This window comes from Phaethon aethereus (genome assembly GCF_964289735.1).
Source record: "Phaethon aethereus genome assembly, chromosome: 8".
Taxonomy (NCBI): Eukaryota; Metazoa; Chordata; class Aves; order Phaethontiformes; family Phaethontidae; genus Phaethon; species Phaethon aethereus.
Window position 1 is genome coordinate 10,472,537 of NC_138584.1, and position 23,380 is coordinate 10,495,916.

General features: G+C 35.8%; 1 protein-coding gene across 1 annotated transcript in view; it reads right to left on the minus strand.

The window, feature by feature from the left end:
- DENND1B (DENN domain containing 1B) overlaps nt 1-23,380 on the minus strand; it is a gene marked incomplete at both ends in the record, with an annotated part of 155,120 nt that overhangs the window by 16,531 nt on the left and 115,209 nt on the right. Inside the window, 6 exons of the mRNA XM_082002748.1 lie at nt 2,324-2,434; nt 3,242-3,298; nt 5,778-5,846; nt 6,681-6,721; nt 10,632-10,722; nt 16,787-16,888. Of these exons, the coding sequence (XP_081858874.1) occupies nt 2,324-2,434; nt 3,242-3,298; nt 5,778-5,846; nt 6,681-6,721; nt 10,632-10,722; nt 16,787-16,888 (471 nt within the window). The remainder of the gene's footprint in view (nt 1-2,323; nt 2,435-3,241; nt 3,299-5,777; nt 5,847-6,680; nt 6,722-10,631; nt 10,723-16,786; nt 16,889-23,380) is intronic.

Genomic DNA, 23,380 nt, shown 5'->3' on the forward strand with positions numbered 1-23,380 from the left:
ACTGCTGTAGACACTCACGGGCACCATTTTAGAAAGCTGGGTGGAAAGGTTCATTTGCAGGATAAAGAGTTACAGAAAAAAGGATTAAACCTGACAACAATAGCAATCTGTGAAATTCACTTCTTTTAAATGGCAGATTCAGTACTAGATCAAAAATAGTCTCTCTCATACACGTGCACTTGTGAATACAAATACAGATTTTTATTTGGATGTAAAATCAGCACTTATTCATATAGAACTTGCATTTATGTTACCTTATTCAAATACTTACAAAGAACAAAAATAAAAAGAAGAGTAGCAACAGTAGACTATAATTTTTTAGAAATATTTTGGTTGGTTTGCTTTTGAGGAGGAGGAGGAAAAAATGGGAACAGCGTGAGCGAGAGGTGAATAAAACTGGGAGAGCAGAGTTCTTGGGGAACGAGCACCATTTGCCCTTTCCAGCCCACTGGGCTCAGGTGACATTTGGGACAAGAGCTGGGGAGAAGACACAGGACCTTTGGTCTGCAGCAGGGCAAAACTGCGGGGCTACTAGTTACAGGCTTCGCTAGTAAACAAACCTTATATATGTACACCTATATGTATGCATGTGTATGCACACAGAAACACACACATGTATATGTGTGTATATATATATATAAACAAAACTATGGACGGACATGCACTCCTCCTGTCTTGTTTTCAAAACTACAAGACGACTGGTAGAAACAGCAACAGTAATATCAGAGGATTTAGCAGTATACAGCTGCACGAACCCAAAACCCTACAGAAGTTAAATTGTTCTGTCCGAACACAGGCCTTCCAAAGAAATGATTAATTGTACCAAGGTAAATTATATTCCTTTGTATCCCTACACTCCCATACCTAGCAGCAGGCAGCACTGCCATATCAGTAAACTACTGCAGATTTCTTTAATAAAAGCAACCTATAAAATTTCACTGACTACAAGGGTACATTTGTGTTATGCACTTACACAAATACATACAACTGCAGATTCACCTACACTCCCCTGTGAATGTCGACTTAAAATGCATGAGAAGCTTTTCGTCCCTCACATTACCAAATTATAGGGGGTGGGGGAGGAAGTGCTCTATATTAGAATGACAGTTATCTATGAGAAACAAAAATTTTAAGAACCATTCATGTTATTAACACGAGCTCTATACTCATACATTTAGAACTGTACGTCTTCTCTTCTAATATGCAGTGAAGAAAATCTACTGCACACGGGTTCCTGATAGAATGCAGACACTACAGCTGCCTGTACATAAAATATACTGAGGGCACATAGTCTAAAACTTTATCACTGGCTTTAAGAGATCATGAAAACATGTCTTTGTATTATTTCCAACCCTACTAAAAATATTTACTTGATACTAATGCACAATTTCAACATCATTTAACAGTAAGCTGCATCAGTTCTATGTTAAATTTCACAATCTTTACATTTATTATGAATCAAATTATGAAATCAAATTGATTAAATAGACAATTTTTTTATCATTGCAATATCTAAAGTAAAAAACCAAATGTTGTTAGATGAGCTGGACTGCATTTCTATAATTAATTATCATATGAGGAAGCTATATGCATTAAAAATCCATATATAAACATTCATTACATGTATTAAAATATGAAATAACAATATCATGTAAAAATATATACCCACACATTAAAATATGTACATATGCAGGTATTTATTCCCAGGAAAAAAGAGCTATTAAAAATATTTTACCGATGTCTTTGAAATAAAACTGTCAAAATGAATCCAAAGACATGAAAACGCTTGCCAAAGTTGAGACACTACACCTGTTACTTCAAATCAGGACTAGAAAGGATTAGAGAACAAAAGGACAAGAGATTGGCACCGTATTAACTAGCTGACTTATTAATAAAATAATAAATCATAACTATCTGGGCAAGGTTAAAGGCCATATGACTGCCAAATCAATTTATCAGAAATACAAAATTAACATGCCCCAGTATAAGAAACTAAAAACGGTAGTTTAACACAGATCTGTGACTAGACCAGAATGTATTTGCTGTAAGAAGCCTTTACCAAAAACAGAATTGAAGAATTAAATCTCAGATCTGTACTTATAAATCTCCTGGTTTTTCCCCTCTCACCAGGGGTGAAATACAATGAGCATTTTTCCTCCAGTCAAGCAGTATAGCACTCTTTCTATAAACACAGCCTTTTAATCACAGAATCCAAAGAAGACAGTAAAATAGCCTTAAACAGATTCAACAATGCATTACTGTATGTGGTAAAAGATCTTCCTCTTATCTATGTGAATAAGCACGGAAGTTTCAGGTGCCTTACCTGTGCCAGTCTTCGCTTTTCCGAGTTTGCTCTTTTCTCATAATGCAATGTGTAGACGGGAGCAGTCTGTACTGCACCAGCACTGCAAGTTCCATACTCTTCCTCACTCTCCTATGCAACAAAACAGATTTAAATTCCTTTATTTACAATCATTATCTGCAAATGTACCCTCCACATTATGCATGCAGAATGCATTCAAAATTATCTTGCCACAATCTATTACTGTCATGAAAATACCATCTGTAGTAAGAAAATAAAATTTAGCTTTTCAACAAGCTGAATTATCAACATTGCAATTTAAAAGATGAATTGTTCAAATGTCTAGGAAATATTTTTGAAAGTTTTCTTAAAATAGCATAAAATATATCTAAAAACTAGTTCCTTCGCCCTACAGAAAAATCTTAAGAGGAAACATTTTCAATGGGAAAAGCAGCTGCAAAATCCCTCAAACATCTTTCCTGACATTTCTGCAATGTTGCTTTTGCAAAAGGAAACTATTCCTTCGTTTTTAAACGTTGCCATTGTTCACGTATCTTATGAAACCAAAACGGACAACTACACCTTCTGAAATACCTTGTACTGCTATAGCCTCTCCCATCTCAAATTCTCAGCTTGAAGCAAAGGTTTCGATTGTGATATCAAAGCAATCAACTTTATGAAAACATACATCCTGTTAATGTATCTTTGAAGCCCTCTGTTGTTCTATGATAAAATATGCGAACAATAAAGAGATTATTCAGTGGATGCATAGAATGACAGATAGTTGCCAGAGGGCTCGTTATGAAAAATGTATTGTTGAACAAAGGGCTAAGCATATTTCAAAAGTCATTAAAAACACAAATCTCATGTGATTTGTAAAGTATAAGCTTCAAACTGATACAGGAAGCAAGCTAAGAAAGTAAAAAGTGTACTACGTACCTTGTGTTTTAACTTACTCTTCACTTCTTTTATTCCTTGCTTTGCCTGATTTTTTGCCTAGAAAAATAAAAGGACCTTAGTAGCTCTGCAAGACACTGCCTGTAGTCATAGAACGTGCTTTATGATGCCATACTTATTTTGCCATTTTTTTAAAACACCTCGTGATATAAAGCGCAGCAATCACCTTTACCACAAATTTCATACATGCATTGTCAGTATACTTTATATATTCATGCTTTGTCCATATATTTAAGGATTTTTTTTCAGTACATGCATGCTAATGCTGAGAAAACATACATACTCAAAAATACTCCAATATTACTAAGGACAGGCTAAAAATGGTCATATACATCACTCCTTTATTAGAAATTGTCCTTTAAATTTGAAAGGGTATTTTATCAGTAAGGCATGTTGGAAAAATGTTAAGATTTTCAAGATGACTGCTACAGTGTTCCAGTCTGGCAACTTGCAGGGCAACATCAATCTTAAGAGAAATGAAGGGATTTCATATGCAGATGGAGACTTTGCCCAGTGTTGCTGAACAGCGTAGCGCTGCTATTTAGGGGAGAATTCTCTATGTATTGAAATAGGCAGCCAAGGATCACTGTTGCATAGAAAACAGCCAGGAATGTTCTTCAATAGATAAATGAATTATCAATACAGAATACCATGTACTTAGCTAAAATCATTTTTAAAAATACAAAGAGAGAGAGAGAGAGAGAGAGAGAGAGAGAGAGAAGAGAGGGGGAGAGGGGATGACACCAAAACCCCTGACCCTGATATAAGAAAAAGTACATTTCTTATATAAGTATAGGAAAACACTACGAAAGCTTTCAAGGTTGTCTTGAAATTAGGACTTTTTAAAAAATATTTAAGGGCATAAGTATGTGGAAACCAACTATTTTTCTCTGCCTTTCTATACATGGAAATTTGGAAAAAGAAAATTATTTTCTTGACTCAAGAGGTCAGAGTCTTTTTGATCCTTAAATCATACATCTATAAGCTCAATAACAGCACAATGGGGTGCCACGTAGCAGATGCTGATCTGAGAGTCACTTTAACTTTCCAGATCATGCTCACAGCATTTGGATGAATTTTGGAGTGCTTTGTTCTAACTCTGACGGATGGCACCAAGCACATTACTCAAGGCTACCAATCAAGTTATCTAGCAATTAAGAAATGCATATTTCATTTCTCTCACAGTAGGCTCCATAAAGGGCAACAGCATAAGAAATTAAATGGGGTATAAATATGACTACCTTATACACACAGTTCCTCACAAAATTTACCAGTGTTTCCTGGCATACACACAAGTTCACTTTGAAGAACCTTTATTATCAAGGACATAATTATCAAAATTGAAGGCTGGGAGAAGATCATATAACTACAGTCTAAGCTAGTGCAAACTGCAGAAGAATAATTTGCAGATAACGTGCTAATGAATCATTTTTTAAATTATAAATGAGTCCATGAATATGAAGTATATTTAATTTATTTACCTGTTTCTCTCCGCGACTGCTGTGTTTTTCAACTGATGTAAAATTAAAAATTCTGTTTGAAAACTTTACTTAAAATACACTAGCTTAGACTGATGTACTGATTTATTCAGGACTACTTATTATGCATCCAACTAGTGAAACATTTGAAAAAGCAAGAAGGAAGCCGAAAGTCTTTTCCCATATATTAGAAATGAAACCTTAAAATACTTCCCACTTCATTTTACACTATTGCTGTTTTTCCATACTGCACACCGTATAATTTCACGTGCTTTATTGGTCAGGCAGTCTTCAAAAACAAGATCTTTTAAGCTCACAAGTATAAACATAAAATCCAGTTAAACACGGGTATTCAAGTATCATCTTTAAAAAAGCAGAGGACAGAAGAGGCTTGCTGCACATGTTACTGATGCTTTACCGCACCTTTTCAGCAGCGCAGCACTTAGTGTCAAAGTGAAATTGCATCTGTGTAAGCCAGGACTCCATTTGTCCAGCACGAACTGTATCTCTTCTGAGCAGGGAAGAGCTCTACCTCACGTTAGCACTATATACCACGTAACTATATGCTATAAGATTATATTTATATTACATAGAAATGTAACGTTTACAAAATGTTTTACACTCATGTTAACTGTGCAGTGCCTGTGTTGCGTTACGGGACCTTAGCGTAAATGAGAATTGCTATTTTCACAGTCCATGTTTTAATCATGTTGTCACCAGGTTAGGAATAGTTTACAGCTATGTATCAAATGTCTAAATGCTATCCAAATAAGCTTCCAGTATGTATTATGATTGAAACAAAAACAGCACACTGATGCTTTGAAAATGTGAATTGTTACGTAAAAGCTACCTGGAAGGCTCCGAAGCAACTCTAAATCCTAGTGCTATATCAGAAAACAAATTAAGCTAAAAACGTCGTACAGGCTGAAGGGTTTTTCTGCAATACATTTATAAAACACTTAGGTCTAAGTATTCAGGAAGAATGAGAGGTTGTAGGAAGTTGCAGTATTTTTATATTTATTTGAAATAGATAATCTTACAAATTTATACGCTGTTTTCACAGCCGGAGTGGCTTTGGTCATTGCTGTGTTGATCAGTGCACCGCCTTTCTGAAATACAGAAAAAACATATTTTAGTAACGTTTTAACCTAAGTTAAACCTTAAGACAATAGCATGGAAAAATAAACAGTGTGCGGTAAGAAATAACAGTCTTCCTTTTAAATCGGTAAGAATAACCACAGCTGTCTTTCCTCCCCAACCTGCTGTCTGCAGCTACACAAGGGTTACAGTACGTCATTATCAGAGCTGACACATTTATCAATGCATTCTAACAGAATGATGTATTTCCATTATTCATTCATTGTTACCATTTCAAAATCAATTCAGAAGTTATGGCTATTTTTCATGTGTTCCTATCATATTTATTATGCAACTTAGAAACACTTTGACCTGACAGAAGGAACTATCTCATTTAATCACACAAGAATTCTCTTAATCTAAAATAATATATTTTACTAATCCTGCAGAATAACAAGGTTATACCAAGGGTCTTCTGCTAGCCAAACTGCACAAATCCGTATTAATGAAATTGCTATCTACTAGAAGTAATAAACTTCCTATCAAATTGTACTGTCACACCTAATTCACAGTTCTGGAATGTAACATGATACAGAAAGCAGGGAAATCCCTGACTATACAGACAAAAAAACCTTGTGCATTTTGGCATTTGTTTTGTGTACGAGACTACTGGCTTTTGTTTTTTGTAGATCTTCAAGAAAAACCGCACAAAATTATTGCATATACCATAGACATGTTATTTATTATAGAATGTACTTATATGTCCCTTGCAAATGAACTAACTTTTACCATTACATATATGCAAGGAAAAGGAGAAAGATTTAAAGAACAGGATGGCCAGTATAATTACTTAACCAAGTTTATACCTTCACAGTATGCATCCACTGTTGATAAGATCTAGAATTTCCTGAAATAAAAACATAAAATGAAACACAATCAAACATACATTCACCATTTAAAATGTTTCAACCCTCCTCACGACCTGCATAAAAAATTCCCTTAGAGGATTATTCATTAATTTCATTCTCCACAGACAGACAAGGAATGTAAAGATAAGAATATGCGTACACTAAGAAAAAAAACCTAGGTACCTCTTATTTCATGTTTTCTGTTTTCTTGGTAAAAGCATCTCTTTTCACCACACATAGTTTTTAATTCCAAATGAGGAAGAAAGATAAATAAAAGTGCGATAAAGTAAGGTACTGCTAAAACATCTCAAAAGAAAAACACCAACTCAAAGGAAAGAATAATATATGATGAACTGCATTCAAGCATAATGATCCCACTGGGCAAACTTTCGGGTACAAAAATTACGTGGACTGCAGATGGTACCATCCCAAGGAAAAAAAAAAAAAAAAAAAGGGGAAAAGTCTAAGGATTGTGGCACAACTATATAGTCCTGTGCAAGAAAAATCCTTTTAAATTATTCTTTCACAAAGGAAAACCTCTAAAAGGCAAGTGAGAGCTACTGGCTTCTATAGGACTACCACATCACTACGCTGGCCATGAAGGAGAGGGTTAAATTCTACCAAGCACTTGATGAAGAAATGAATGCCATTTCCCAGAGGTGCTTCAGCTGAACACCAAAGGTTGGGTCCCTCCATCTCTGAGAAAGTTCTACAGTCCACCAGTCACTTGAATACTCTGGTACTGTGAGCTGTTACTAGCCCCAGACAAGACATTCACGTTGACAAGAATGCTCAAGTTCCAAACAGGGAGTTTATCCCTTTTGAAAGGACCATACTGATACATCCTTGACATTACAGGCTTTTAACAGGAGTTCTCAAAACTTCTTAAGCTTTGCAATAATCCATTGACTAAGGCCTGGGTGGAATTATTGCATTGGCCAGTGGAAAGACAAAACATTCTCCTAGAACATGGCTGAGAACTAACTGGATCATTGTAAAAGGTACTCCCAAGTTTCCCAATGAGGTGAAAAAAATGACCGGTGCATACTCATATCGGGCACTTTCACCCATTCCACTAAATACTTTACAGGCAATTTTGAGACAGCCAAACTCTCAGGAATGATGGCACAAGTGAAAGCAATGCCTGCTAAGAAAGGAAAGAACCTGATGATCATTACGATCCTATCTCCAGTAAGAACGTCAAAGAGCAACCTAAAGCAAAAATTACTCATTTTTTACTTCTTTCATCTGTCTCCCTCTAATAAGGTATAACAGGTAGTAAGGTGAAATTTAACCACCGTTAGTGTGTTAATGACATTTCAATGAACTGTAAGTACTTTCTTTAACATAGCGTTTCATACCTTCAAATTCTTATCAACAATATTCATATATCAACTGGCTTGTGGTGTCTTTAACAGTCACTTTTTCAACATCTGAGCTTTCTCTGTCACAGCCTATGGCTTAAGCAATTACTAGAGACAATAAATGAAACCACAGAAAATCACCAAGAAGTTTAACTGTCTTCTAATTGTGTAGGGAGACTTCAGGGGAGGCAACAGAGAAAACAGATAAACGCTAATCTACAGAAAAGGCGATGTTAACACTGCAGACCTTCAGCTACAGCTGAACCTTCTGAAACTCTAGCAAGAAAATGCTGACTTCTTAGAACAAATTGTTATTAAAAGACAGGTTCAAAGGCTCTCACTTTTTCAGTTTTCTTTACACTACTACCACTGATACTAGGCCAACTCAAAAAAATGATTGCTATGTTAAAATTCACTTGATTACAAATTACTTTAATAGATATATTCTACAAGAAATCCAAGCCAATCTTCACTATATTTTTGTATTGAAAGTTAAATAAAACTCTCGAGAACTAGTACGTCCAAAGAATAACATATATATATAACAGAAAATAACATGTTAAGTATAAAGCGCAAACTGTAATAAAGGTGGCTGACACTTCTTTTCACATATAGTCATAGGGAAGTAAGTTGTGACCACTTTATTGGAAAAAAAATAATAAAAAAATAATAAAATCTGTTTTTTTCTCCAATTTCCAGTTTAATTTTCTGTGCTGGTTTAGTTATGCTCACAGATGTGGAAAAACGGAAATTAAAAAAGAGATTGCTCAAAAAACACTTTCCATTTGACTCAGTAATTTTTAAATTACAGTCTCTACAGCTAAGAATATGTCCACTTGTCCTTTTAATGGCTGGTAGCTCACACTAACTTTCTGCAACTTTTCTGAAGGCTGGTTTTTCACCTGGTGCTTCCTGATAAAGTTGAGGGGAGTTAACTCTGCAAAGAGATCATAGTTCTACCCCATTAGCGTCACAAAATGTCACCTCCAATCGCATACATATCGTTAGCCCTGCACTTCGTAACGATAATGAGGCAGCAGTTATGTAAATACTGAATATGGGCCCTAAGCAATTTGTCCACAGCCCGGCAATATGCAGCTTGTCTGACTTGAAAAGCAAGCATGCGGAGCGACCTAACCGAGAACCGCCGCGCACGCCCTCCCCAGCAGAGCCAGGTGAGACGTGGTTCACGGGCTGCCAGCACGCAGCCAAGAAACAGGCTTTATCCAACTTCTGTTGCCGTTTTATTGCAGCCTCCTGACCCCCTAACTGCAGTCAGCGAACGAACTCCGAATACTGACACCACCTGTTTGAATAATGGATGCTCAATGCCTAAAATCTGTTCACAGAGCAGCGTAAGTTACCCTACAAAGGCAGAAAAGATGTAAATCTCTGTGTAACTAACCACACTTTAATCAAGAAAAAAAAAATTACAGGCTAGATCACAGCACAAGACACAGAGGGTAGGAGAAGGTGGTGAAAATTTTGAACAAAAAGATATACTGTACTCGGTGAGCATAAAAAAGGTATTTTAGAGAAGGTGAAGATGGCTCTGTACCACTTGATGATTTCTCCATGGAGGCCACATCCTCCCCGCTGTAAACATGCCCACGTGAGGATAGTCTTGCAAAGGACGACCGTCTAAAGCTGCCACTCAGTGGATTTGCTCAAATCACGTAACCTCCATTTACTGGAAAAAGCTCCTACGCTACGTTAAAGACCACAAAATCGTACTCGTACTGTGTCATGCACATTTTGTTCCTGTATTCTGATAGAAATTATGACACCTCAAATAACAATATAGCTGTAATAAATGTCTAAAAGGAAAGCAATCAATAATCCTGTAATATTCAGCAACAGATTCAGCACACACTCCTCTACATGGGTTAACTTTGTAAGCTAGTTAATGTGAAAACTGTTATAACGATTGTCAGCAAACATAACTGAGGGAAACAACACAAGAAATAATATTTTTATTTATGAAGAAGGTAAACTTTCAATGTTTCTTCTGAGATGATATACAAATGTTAATTTTCTTTCCTCTTTTTTTGAGTAACACATTCGCTGGAGAAAGCAAATTTCTCTAAAAATTCAGGAAATCACTCTGATTTCTGCACTGCAGAAATAATTAGATATGAAAAAAGTTAGAACTGTTTATGGAAAACATAACTACCTAGAAAAAGTTCAGCAGCACAAATTTCAAAATTATTTTTAAAATACTTTACATATAATGTAACACATTATGTAAATATGCAGTCAAAAATGTACATAACCTAGAAATATTTCATTATATACTGAAATCTACTTATTATGTTACTGGATTAAAACAACGTATCTTCATTTAGTATACTGACATAACCGGATACGTAATGATCTGTGTCTCAGCAGCAATTTGTTAAAGGCTAAAACCTTTCCAAGAATGAATGGATACAATGACGAAGTAGTAAGATTAATGACTTCTAAAATTTAGAAGACATCCTGAAAACATCATCATGTTGAAAAGCTCCAAAAAAGCATCATCAGTGCACTCAAATTAATTCTGTACCTCCACAAAAGCCTCCTGCTGTGATTTCTTCTTCAAAAACATCAGAGAATCCTCTTCCTGCATTTAATTTTGATAGCCGACCATCAATAAACTGAAAAAAAACCAAGACATACTTTCTTAGCCCTTATATTGCTATACAGTGTTACAGTTTTCAGTGTGTACATTACAATGAAATATGGATGTTCAAGACATCGTATGGCTTACGCATAACATATTTATAAAATACAAAATTTTGTAGTCAATGAAATTACACATCAGTTTGTTCAGAAATATTTTAAATGGCTTCCAAGCTTTTCTTATGCCATGAAAATATATTAATTAATTTCCTTAGAAACGGTAACTTTGGATTTGTAATCATAATCAAATAAAGATCACCGAGACACTCCCTGATGTTCTGTTTTCAAACCGCAAGGTTACTTCGTCTCATCAAGAAAAGAACATAAACAAACCTCTCTACTATATCCCACTCCGGGTATGCGCCAATAGGTCCAAAGCAGAACTTGTTGTGCACAGAAAGTACCTTTGGAACAACTGGAAATGTTTCACCACACCCAGTTCAAAGAAACGATAGACTACGATGTCTACTTGAGGTCCATTGAAAGTGTCTTTTACATGAAAAATGATCCTATAAGGACAGTACGTGAAGGGAAACTGTAGCAAAACCACCCACACTCGACCAGCAGAGGAAGGCTGGGGCTTGGCTTCAGAAATGGTGGTAGCAGACGGTTGGATTTGCCTGGCAGTGTCCAAGCTGACTCGAAGGACATTTCAGTTGTGTGGGAATGTGATGCACGAAGTCCCAAAACAGCGAGGCACGATGCCAAGCGCAGACCCCTAAGTCTCTCCACCTGACTGAGCACAGTTTAGAGTTGACACCACTGTATTTTTAGGCTCCAACCCATCTGTTTGCCCTTTCTTTAACCATTAACTCTTACTTAGTTGCATCTCCAGGTGCATTATTGCAACAGCTGTCCTTATGCAGAGCTTAGAGCTGCATGAGCACACGGACTTGCATCCACTTAAGCATATATAGAAAGACTGAAATGATCCAAATACATCAGAAATCAGAAAAAGGCAAAGAACGATAATTAATGATTAAACCTTTCAGAAGGAATGAATACATTCTTTTCAAGAATTACTGGGCCTCAAAGAAGTACAACGAGCACATTCTTAAAGGTTTAATTCTTTCAAGAAGCAACCCCTCCCTTTTTGTTTTGAAAAGGCTAACTCAAGTCTGAGAGATAAAGTGAGAAAGCACTTTTCCAATTATACGCAGTTCATCTTCTAGCAAGAATTATGAGCTATTCACCGGTACTAGACAGTACATAGGAACTAACCAAAATTAATCATTTGGCTCTATCATATTTTACCACAGATTATCCAAACAGTGTCAGTGACAATCTGATGCTTGGCAATGACCAGACTAGTGACGTGAAACAAATTACTTTCTCAGAGGACAAAAATTCCGCAGCAAGAATAAGGCAGGCACGAAGATAACCATTTCTTTCTCTTTCTTGTCTAAATTCCTGCTTATTTTTTCATTTTACTCCAAGTTGGCTTTCTTTACAAATAGGTTGGTTCATGGTCAGACCACTATGGGATCACTGGATTATTTCACAGTAAGAAAAAAAGAGATAAGAGCATCTTTAGCTACTGCTGTGAAAAAAAAAACCAAACACCACCCCCTCCCATCCTCAGCCTTTGAACTGTAAGACATTATCTCTTTTGTGAAAGTTATTAATTCATTCCATGCTATAAACTAACATAAGATTTATGGACATACTCATCACGAGTATGAGGCTGAGACACTGACTGAATTTTAGTTTGAGAGGAGCACTCCAACTGCGTATTTCATGTAAACACTGGCGAACAGAACTGTTAGCAAATAGATATTGGAGATATTATTTAAAGACAATTATAAGTGTTAGTAGTGGTAGTAGTAGTTATTATTTTTGAGTAATTTACTGTTAATGGTTGCACTTCAATTGCTACGTGAAGAGAACAGCACATGGAATCACACATTCACTCCCATTTTTCAAACCCACACTCTCTCAAAAAATCTGGGCCTGCTATGTCAAGAAATGCATTCACTTTGAGATCCAGAGAGCCCCTGGCTGCCCACTGCTTTCAATGAAAAACGAGTAATACCAGTGCTGCTCTTGGATTTTAAGCTGATTAAAGAAAGAACTACCATAATCCTTAATAATTTTGAATTCTAAAAACCAAGTATAGGCCGTATCTTCTTCAGAAGATCTTGTTGGACGGGTGATAAAGGGTGGGGGGTGTGGGAGGAGAGATGATGTTTGAGCTAAATCCCACCAATTATTAAGGCGAGAGTAAAAATTCCCAGTCAATTGACTCATTATTAAAAACAAAAAGTTGGTAGAAGCAAAGAAAACATCATAAAGGTGATTTCCACACAATAACAGGTCAATAGCTTGTAAGAAAAGAGATTGACTCATAAAGCTTGTAAATGAAATTTGACATTACTAATAATTTTCAAAGACTTATGATTCTTCAAGTTCTAATCCTGCATTCATTACTTATTTTTCTAGTTAGCGCTTTCCACCATTTTAGGAACAAATCCCAATAAATGTTGCAGATTACATTACTTATACAATTACATTATTTAATGAGATAATCTAGCACGAGGCTTCATGCTAGTTCTAAGAATTAATTAATAGTTTCCCTGGACACTCAATCAGAACTATGTGACATGTAAGATGCAACTATTAATTGCTTATTTTTGCAGCCTGAAATAAAGATTAGCTACATTCCATGTTACCCTAATTAAAGGGGAGCCTTTCTAATGCTCAGAAAAAGCTAACATATAAATAGCATACATAATAGTACAACTATCAAAGCTGTGGAAAAAAAAGTCAGAAAAGTAGTAACACAAGTATACAGTCTAAGAGGGCAAACATTTAATCTGAATAAAAACTATCATATACAGCATATTTAATCAGGAAATAAGATTATTTAATACATAAATAGTAGTTATTTTCTTTCTAAGAAAAATATTTCTCTATTATTAAATATCCTAATAGTTTAAGAATATAAAAGAAGATAAAGAATATAAAGAATGATAACCAGGGTTTTTAAAATTAAATCTATTCATTGCAGCAAACTGAAATTCACACGTCCCTATAGTTGTGATCCACGTCAGGGATTAATCATAAATTAATTCTATGAATTCCTGGAAAACGTATGTTTTGCATAAACAGTTTGGTGTATACTGTTTCAGAGCAATATAAGCAGTTCTTTCAACTTCCAAAAACATGAAGTCATCAACCTGATTTAAAAGATGTCTCCATAATTTTTAAGTCCAAGAGAATGGTTTGAGGCTAAAAGATGATCTAGGCATGGTCCCCACCAAAATTATCCCGTCTCAATTTTCAGTAAAAACTATAATGCTGAGTAAGGGAACACAAATATAAGCGTTAATGAAAATGAGATACAGAAATGGACATTATAATAACTGAGGAATAAAACTCCAGTAAAAAAAAAACCCTCAGCTAGATTCACCTCTGTCACACGGTTCTAAGGAAACCAGCACATATATCTGGAAGTAAAAAAGTTTTTATCGAGTCTATCAAAGTAAAGGAAACACAGTTGAAGTGAAGAATAACAGTACCATTACTTTAAAAACAAAGCTTGCGAGAAGCGCTGGGCTGTCAGTTTGCCCTTAGCAATTTCATGAGGCTTACAAATAGATTTTCGGGAGAAAAAAGGTAAATGAGTAAATGGAAAGGTGTAATATATGAGTTTTCAGAACACTGGTTCTCACAGATTCTTTGACAATTAATTTTCTAGATAAAGGAAATGTCATTTATCTATACCACAGAAAAGCCTCTTGCATACGTCTCAAAATACTAGCTTAGATGAAAGAAAAGCAGGATAGCTGAACTGTACCCAGGCACGTTAGGTTGGATGAGGACTGGCCCAAAAAGAAGATAACAGCTTGCAATGAAAGGAAAAGTGTCGGGCTGGAAGTTTCACTGGTCATGGTATTTAAGGGTAAGTGTTGGGACTGATCCTATTTACAGGTTAGTTAATGATTTTGGTACAGAAGACTGGCATGTGCTAACGCATTTGGGGATATCATTAATAGAAAGCACTTCACAGTGCAATACGGAAGTAAAAACAGATGATGATCAAGATTAAAATAATCTGAATGAGAGTAACACAAAGAATTAATTCCACAATTTATTCTGACAGTGATTTCCTAGCACTTTGGTGAAAAGATACTACAACTTCCAAAATTAAAATAGTGGTTAAATTAGAGGAACTAACATGTTTTAATGTAGGAGAGAGGGGAGATGATTAAAAACCTACCAAAAAAAAAAAAAAAGAGAGGAAGAGTTTTATAAAATGGCATAAATAAAGCTTACTTGTCATATGGCAAAAAGGGTGCATTTAAAGTGCCTATTTTCTGTTTGGTCTAGGTTTAAGGCTGCTTCTAAGAACTATTTTCTGCTTAAAAGATTTTCTAGAACAGAATAAAATACATTTTAGTCTTTTTGAACACCAGCAACTTTGAAAACAGCTCATTTGTCAGTGGGAAAAACTGGAGATGATGCAGCTGTGCTGCAGATTAGCTGAAAAAGTAGGAGTAACGTTCACAACAGAAACTAGAAGAATGAAAAAAACCTACTACTACTACTAAACCACACACATCATCAAAATTGTTACTATTTCCTAATCCTCTAAAATATATTATTTCCTTTAGTTGAAATAAAATTAAACCAAGCTATAAAAAAACTGTAAACTGACTCTGTTTAATTGAACACATATTAAAATGTAATGGGTAAATACAGAGCCACACTGACAAGCCCATTCATTTCAGTGGAGTTGAACCTTTTTCTTACAGCTGAAGATCTTGCTTTAGTAGTAGTAGTGTGACAACAGTTTAGAAACATTGTTTGTAGGCAGCTCTCTATTAAGAAAGTTTCATGCTAGCTTATTGCACCGAGATACAAAAAATGTAAACTCTGTTTACTCCTTTACTTCTTTCCATTTCAATCATATATGCTGGATACTTCAAAAGGTTTCAGATTTTTTCTTTATTATTTTATATTTTTATTTACACTTTGTTATTGCATAAAATAAATGACAGTAAAATTAAAGGAGCCAAATTCTATGATCAGTATTTCCTTAACTTTTATACAATGAGGAGAAATGTATTTTCACAAGACTTCTACAAACTATCATCCTTGCATAAATCTTTACTTTAGACACTAGCCTCTGATTAACACCAACTCTTATTTGAAAATTAGAAGATTCTACATATAATGAATTTCCCTTATCTATCATGGTAGTATATCTTCAAAGACTACCACCAGATTATTTAAACATGAACTCCTATGCCTCAATCATTCCAAGTATTTGCAGGCAAATATACACTTTTATAAGTGTTCTGAGTTCATTCAGATTTTCCTTGGTTTTCCTACAAATCTAGTAATAAGTTTCTCAACACCGTTTTGATGCAATGGGGTCATGTCATGAAAAAGGAGAAAAGAGAGTTACAGAATAAAATCAAAGAAAAAAATTCATTTCAAAGACAGTAATAAAACTATTACTGAGCTGTGCCAGACATTCAACAATTTGTTCTCTATTCATGTTCAAAATCTGCATTAACAGATCAGCCAGAATATTCTTCAGCCCACCCCTATGGCTTACGTTTGTAACATCCTCTGTATGCATACTTCAAAAAGCCTAGCAAAGAAAACTGCAATTACAGTATGAATCCAGTTTTTAAATAAAAAGCCATTGAAGACCAATTTAACTAAGCACTATGTTGTTTAGGTTCTTTAGTCCTGAGCCAAGAGAGCTGAAAATGAAGTTCAACCATCAAGCTGGGAGATCCATGATTCTTCTTGTTTAGATGAGTTGCTGACCGGCTCTGAAGTGATGCTGCACTGGCTCTGCAGCCTGGGGTTATTTTTTTCTGTTAAGTTTCCCCATCACCATCACTCCTTTTAAGTATAACTGAAGATTTAAAAATACAACAAAACTGGGACGACTGTCTGTACACAAAGGACTTGAACTTGTAGTTTATCCCAGAATGTCATAAGCTGACAGAAAAGAAAATGTATTGAAATATGGATGTGTTTTAAGAGAAAATCATTAAATCTGGGTCATTTACCCTCTCATACCTGTTTAAACAGTTGAAGATTAACAGCAGTTTCCAGGAACTGCTTAGTAGTACTGGAACGATGCTTCACAAAACTATTTTCACAGAAGGTTATAGGCTCTCCCTAAAAAATTTAAACAGAAGAAGTTAGATGGTAACTAGAGTACACAAATACGCTGATTTATTTAAAAACCTCCATTACAAATTTATTAAGAGTCAATACATACAAATATATCCTTTCAAGCAATCTTGATAAACATGCATCCAATTAAACAGTCATAAACAATAAAAAAAAGCCTAAAATCTTCGTGCAGTATTTAAATAGTTCTCAAAATACATGTTGCAATTGAACCTCTGGTTTACGAAGTCAGTCTACAAAATACGCATTGCCAGGAAAAAGTAAGTGGTTTACAGTTGGTTCGTGTTACCTTTATAGCACTCTTCATTAAAAATTTCAAGGAAGTGGTTGAAATTCTGAGGAAGAGCAGGTCCACTACTTCATTGCAAGGGGGCTGGACTAGACCTCTAAAGGTGTCTTCCAACCCAAACTATTTTATGATTCTTCAGGATTACTCAGACTGGCCGGCATGCTAAATCATCAATACTAGTAAACCAAAACTCTAATTCAGTCCAAAAACACGTATCTGCACCAAATTATTTCTATATTTATTCAACCAAAACATGAGAAGATCAAGAAATATACTACTGATTTAACAGAATATTATTGAAATACACATCTATTTTATTTTTACACAAAACGAAAGCTAGAAACTTTTTGGAACATTATCTGGATGACAATGGATGAAAGTCTGAACAGATGGGATTAACATTTAATACAATAAAATGTATTTCCTCAACAGGGGAAAAGCACATAGCCTATAGTTACCAAAAACCCTGCACCAAAGCACTTCGATGATGAAAGAAGATAAACAAGTATTCACTGAAAATGAAGTGTTTGTTGAAGAAATTATTACTCAAAACAGCACTGATTTAAAAATAAAAGATGTTAATATGATTATTTATAAACATTCAAATGGACTCCTATATTACTCCCTACTTTAATTTAAAATTTGCTATCTTCAGTGTGCACAGACCACTGGACATTTCTGATGAGCATTCTCTCCAGTTGTGTCGTTCTTGTCAATACTTTGTCACAAATACTTGAAGCTGTTTGACTTAACTGGACAGGTATATTACAAAGTTTGTGTAGTTATCAAGGTACATAAACTGATTTCATCATAAAGCTAAAAGGCCTCTCACCCAAGTTTACAAAACCAAAATAATTACCAGGTTTGAGACCTTTGGTAATTGTTTCTAAGACAGCAAATTTGGAATCCAACAAAATGCCACACTTAAACCTACCACAGAATATTTTGCTACCCAGAAGCTACATATAAGGTACAGCCCCACAACAGATTAAGAGACACCTCTGCCATCCGAAAGAAAAAAGATCCAAGACAGCTGCTATATTGATCTTCACAATAGCTTCAGCTGTTAGCCACTTTAAAGACAAATTTATTCATGCCTGTGATCACCACAGCTTTCTGCTCCTAACCCTGTTTAACTTTAACTGCACATGCTACTTCACACATTTTCCTATCGTTCTGGCTGACGGTGCTGTTATGTGCTTCCAGAATATCACAAACTGTTTTCTGCATGTGATCTAGGTGAGTTTGGTGGAGTAGCTCTAAATCATTCCCAACTGCTCTTTATACCCTGCACTTTGTTTTTAAGTGGTTCAAGTATGATCCAAGGAAATGCTGCAGTAAAAACACGATGATGTCATTTTAAAAACCTGTTCTTACACTATCAAAAGCTTTCCTCTTTTTAAGTCTCTCTTTTCAAAGGCCCAATCCCACTCAGCGAAGTAATTAGGTTCAAGTTTAACTTGTTTTTAAGTTTTACAGCCTTACTTCTTTCCGGAATATCTGATTTTAGAAAAGAAATCTCACTGGAAGAGCTAGAAGCTATACATTTACCTAACGTAACCCTTCCTCCTTCACTGGGTAGCGGGAATGCTGTGATGCAAACCCACCTCAGCACAATATGTTGCGCTGTGTTGATCAAGTCTCCAGGAGAAGCACCCAAGTCACTTCAACTACTGCTTATCCCAAGATAACTGGTGAACGCTGTACGCATGCAGGACACGCTGGATCTGCCAAATAGCTTAAAATGTTTGCGGTACTTTAAATAGCACTGCCTTCCTGACCCACTTTGCATTAGCTATTCTTGAGCTCCTAAAGACTCTTGTCTTAAGAAGATGACCCCGAGCTACTTGGAAAATTCAAAGTGCATTAAAACAAATGAAATAGTCTCCAGTGAGATAGGGTGGTACAAGGCATAGTCTTCCTGAGGGCAGACTCTCTTCTCAGTTCTGTCCTTCTTCCAAAAAAATGTGAAGGCAGCAAATTATAACAACTCCCTATTTTTATGTATGTATGTATGTATGTATGTATGTATGTATGTATGTATGTTAGTTGTTGTTGTCACACAAAGAAATCATTTCTGGAAATACAGAGGCTTTGTGGGAGTGCAGAACTGACCAGATGACGGCTCATGACATACTATGAAACATTAAATTTAGGACCAAAGAGAGAAAATAGTATTTTCAAAACATACTACTTAGAAAAATTAAAACTAAGTTATGCCTCCACTGCCACTTTCACAGTTGTGTTGGGGAAGATGAAAGAGAAGAAAGAGAGGTTATCTCCCAGCAGAAGAGACAACAGGAATGCTTGCTCTCCCTTTCACAGCAGCCTGAGAAGAGAGCGCATTTAGAGAGTTTTACTCAATGGCACTTCTCCCACCCGAGCCATGTAACAGAACGCCAGGAAATGGTAGTTCAACACACATTTTTAGTGCATGGCTGTAATATTTTCCCAAATACTTTCCTTTAATCGCTGCATGCTTCAGATACTTAGTAAGCACTCCTGCATTGGTGCATCTGTTCCTTTATCAGTACCGTTCAGAGACCGAATAACCAACGCTACTCCTTAGCTGAAAATGTATTTAAATCTATGTATAAAGATTTCACACCCAAAAGTCATCTATGTTACTTGAACCTACTGATAGCAAGGTTGCTTTAAAAATTTAAGTCGGTTTAAAGCTCCTACCTGTTCAGCACATGAAAATAAGACAATCTGTTGAAACCTGTAGAAATTCCACACTAAAGTTTTCTCAGGGTATCTGCTGTAACTTTACTGAAATGGCATTAAATAATACAATTAATTCCTAGCTCTGTTATTTGTTCAAGGCTCTGAACAATAAAAATGTTTTCCAAATAAAACATTTACAAATCTTTGAGATTATTACTGTAAATATGAGGCCTTCTAAAATGTTATTTAAAAACAAATTATTGAATCAATATAAACACAAATAGCTCTAGAAGTTTTCACACATAAAGCTTATAACATCCTCATTTCTGCAAATACAACCAGGTACCTTTAGAAACTGAGTTTTGGAGGAATGCTCCACTGATAGTTAACTACTAGATCATCAAATGGCCCCTGTCATATTGATCTACAATGTACTTTCAAAACAAGTTCGATCAAAACCCGGTGGGGACCCTATACTGAAAAGTAGACAGCTAATACCCAGACCAAACAATCTATGCCCAAACAAGATATCTGTCCTTTTAACAACAGTTGCTATAGAATTTTCTTCCCCTTTCATAGCTTGCCACACACAGCAGGAATTTCTTACTCTAAGCTACATTCACATTTTAAGCAAGCTATTTATACAGACCTCAATGGAACATGAAAGCAGTGAGATAAAACAGCGTGATCATTTTAAAAGGAAAAATGATCTAGATTAGAAGGCATGTTTGTGCTTTCCAAATCCAGCACTATTTAACTTGAACAAGAAGTACAAACGTTTTAATTATTTCAGAAAACATTTATATCTCTCTAGCATGAGATGACTCACACCAACAATTTGTACTATTGCTTTATTATAATTAATAAATCTCACATGGTAGCTCTTGCTTATTACATGAAGACTATAAGGGAGGTAGGTATGGGCATAACTTCTTCGGTTTTGTATAATTCATTTTAAAAAAAAGTTAAACACCACTTTCGTTTTGATACTAAAATTCCTTTGTTTAAAATCAAGGAAGTACAACACTGCTGTGGTGACTCTCAGAGATAAAGGCCAGGGGATAATTGAATATGACCTATGATCCTACTCAAGAAGGTGCCATTTAAAATTACAAACAAATTTCTGCAAAATTTGAAAATTTCTTGCAACCTACCCAAACAAAGACTCAGATATGCTGATATTTCTTATAGTCACAGTTAAAACGTACAACTCCTATTAATACAATCTCTATATTCGATAAAGGACTACTACGGTCCTTAAGACAAATTAAACAATATGGTTTCCAACACATAAAATAAAATCCTTATGGAAGTCACAATGAATAGTCATAACAAATATTACACAGGGTAGTTCTGGGTTTAAACACAAACCATGTTCCGGCATTTCATTACTCCTTCTCTGTTTCTGTACTCTGCTGTACTTTCTATGCCTAACTCGTGGGGGAAAGGGAAACAAGTCAATGAGCATTTCAAGAGATACCTCTCTCAAAAGGTTTCATTTTGAAACTCAATTATAAGCCATCATTACTTATGCATTCTCAAGTAATTCAGGTGCATTCTGAATCCTAAAATATCAATTTTTTTCCTAATACAACATTTAAGTGTATTACTTTGCTTTATTGTATATTGAATACAATATTTGCAGCTGTTGGACAGCTGATGTCACTACCTAAAATAGCATCAATACCGGCCCGAAGCGCCCCAGTTAGCATTCAATTAAAGTGAGGTCTGACAGGTTGTGCTATCTTCAAGCTGGAAGTTATCTCCGCACCCCCGGCGTGCTGCGGAGACCATGAACTCCTACCGCAGAGCATTCCAGTGCAAACCATTAGCCTTTGCTCTTCATTTCTTAATTTCTGATGAGTGATGTTACAACCATCAGAACTTAAAAACGAAGTTATTCTGTGCTATTTCCTTTGTTGTAACATCAAGAGTTTTGAGGACTTCTACCCAAAAAGAGGTGATTTTTTTTTAATGACTTCATCTTTTGTTAGCTAACTCTTGAAGAAAAGCCAGTGTTTCAAAGATAGATAATAAGTTATTGTTGCTTATATTCCATAACCTTTTAATAGATGTGCCATAAAGTATGAGGATTTATTTGAAATACATTTGAAATGTATTTGTCTTGCCATGATGAATTACCTTTTTTAATTAAAAAAAAAAACAAACCACACCTATATGTCCTCCTGATGCTTGCTGCCTAAGAGCAAACAGCTTTTCTGCTTTGCTTGTTTTCCTGATAATGTTCAAATTAATCCCTATTATGGTGAATACTTTTATACTCATTGTTTTTCGGCTCCTTCCTCATTCTCTTACTACCTTTCCCACTCTAGACACACACCGTCAGTGGGAATATTGCCTGTTTAAGAATTCTTTACATCATACAGTGTTTTATTAACTGACCATACTGCATATGATTAGTGGAAAAAATTTACTAATCTTTGCTTTCATTTGCAAGGTTTGCACAAGTAGATGTGTACGGCCCACTTCCCCCAGCCACCACAGAGTTGCTAAAATGTTTGACTGGCGTGGCTCTTGTCCGAGATAAGGAAGGATGCCTAAAAATGACCCATGAAGAACATGTAATGTAAAATAGCTAGAAAAAACACAACGTTGCACATACGCTGATCGACAGAATGACACAAGCTGCACATGTCTAATCAATGTATCTAATTCCCACCTACGCATGCAATTCTGAAACCTGGAACATGCAATCTTATTCCATAATAAAATGCCAAATGCTTGACTACCTACAGACAACAGGAGCGACAAAAGCTTCAAGGCTAAGTTGTAACCACTCAAAGTAAACACACTTTGGATTTGTACAAGAAGCCCTTCGGTCACAACACTCGGATCACTGCAATGCCTCAGCAGGGCTAGACTCTTGTGATCAAAACTGCGATCGGTGACGTCGCAGATCGCGCAACGGCTCATACTGCAGCGGCTAGCTGGGCAAGTGCAGCCACGCACTGGCCGCTTGCCCTCCGACATGCCAGGGCTCTTCACAGCAAACCAGCCTGAATGGCCTCATTGCCACCGCTGTAGGCTTGCGCTGCTGGGGACCCCGCCACACCTCAAAGTCCATACATCTTATCCTACAAAACGGACTGCAGTCCTCTACATGAACGCGACCATATACAAAAACATTCTAACTCGCTATTCCACTGATGACAGTTTTGTTCTGGACTATTTTTTGGTCATTTATCAAATGACAGTGAAGTAAATAAAGATGAAAATCTGTTTTATTTTCTTTTTCTCTTCCTTACCAAAATTTTGGAAATGTGATAAGACAGTAGAAGAGGTTGTATAAAGAATTTTTCCCATCATCCCCATCTACCACGCATTAACTGAATTCCTTCTGGATTAAACTAAAGCAGAAAATGAGCTCCAGCTAGTCATGGGTATTCAGTATTCAATACCAGACTAAAATAAAAACCACAATAAAGCTAGAAAATGCACAGTGTGGATGTCAGGTCCTTAGCACCAACTGTACTGTTTTGCTCCGCAGATCCACTCCTATT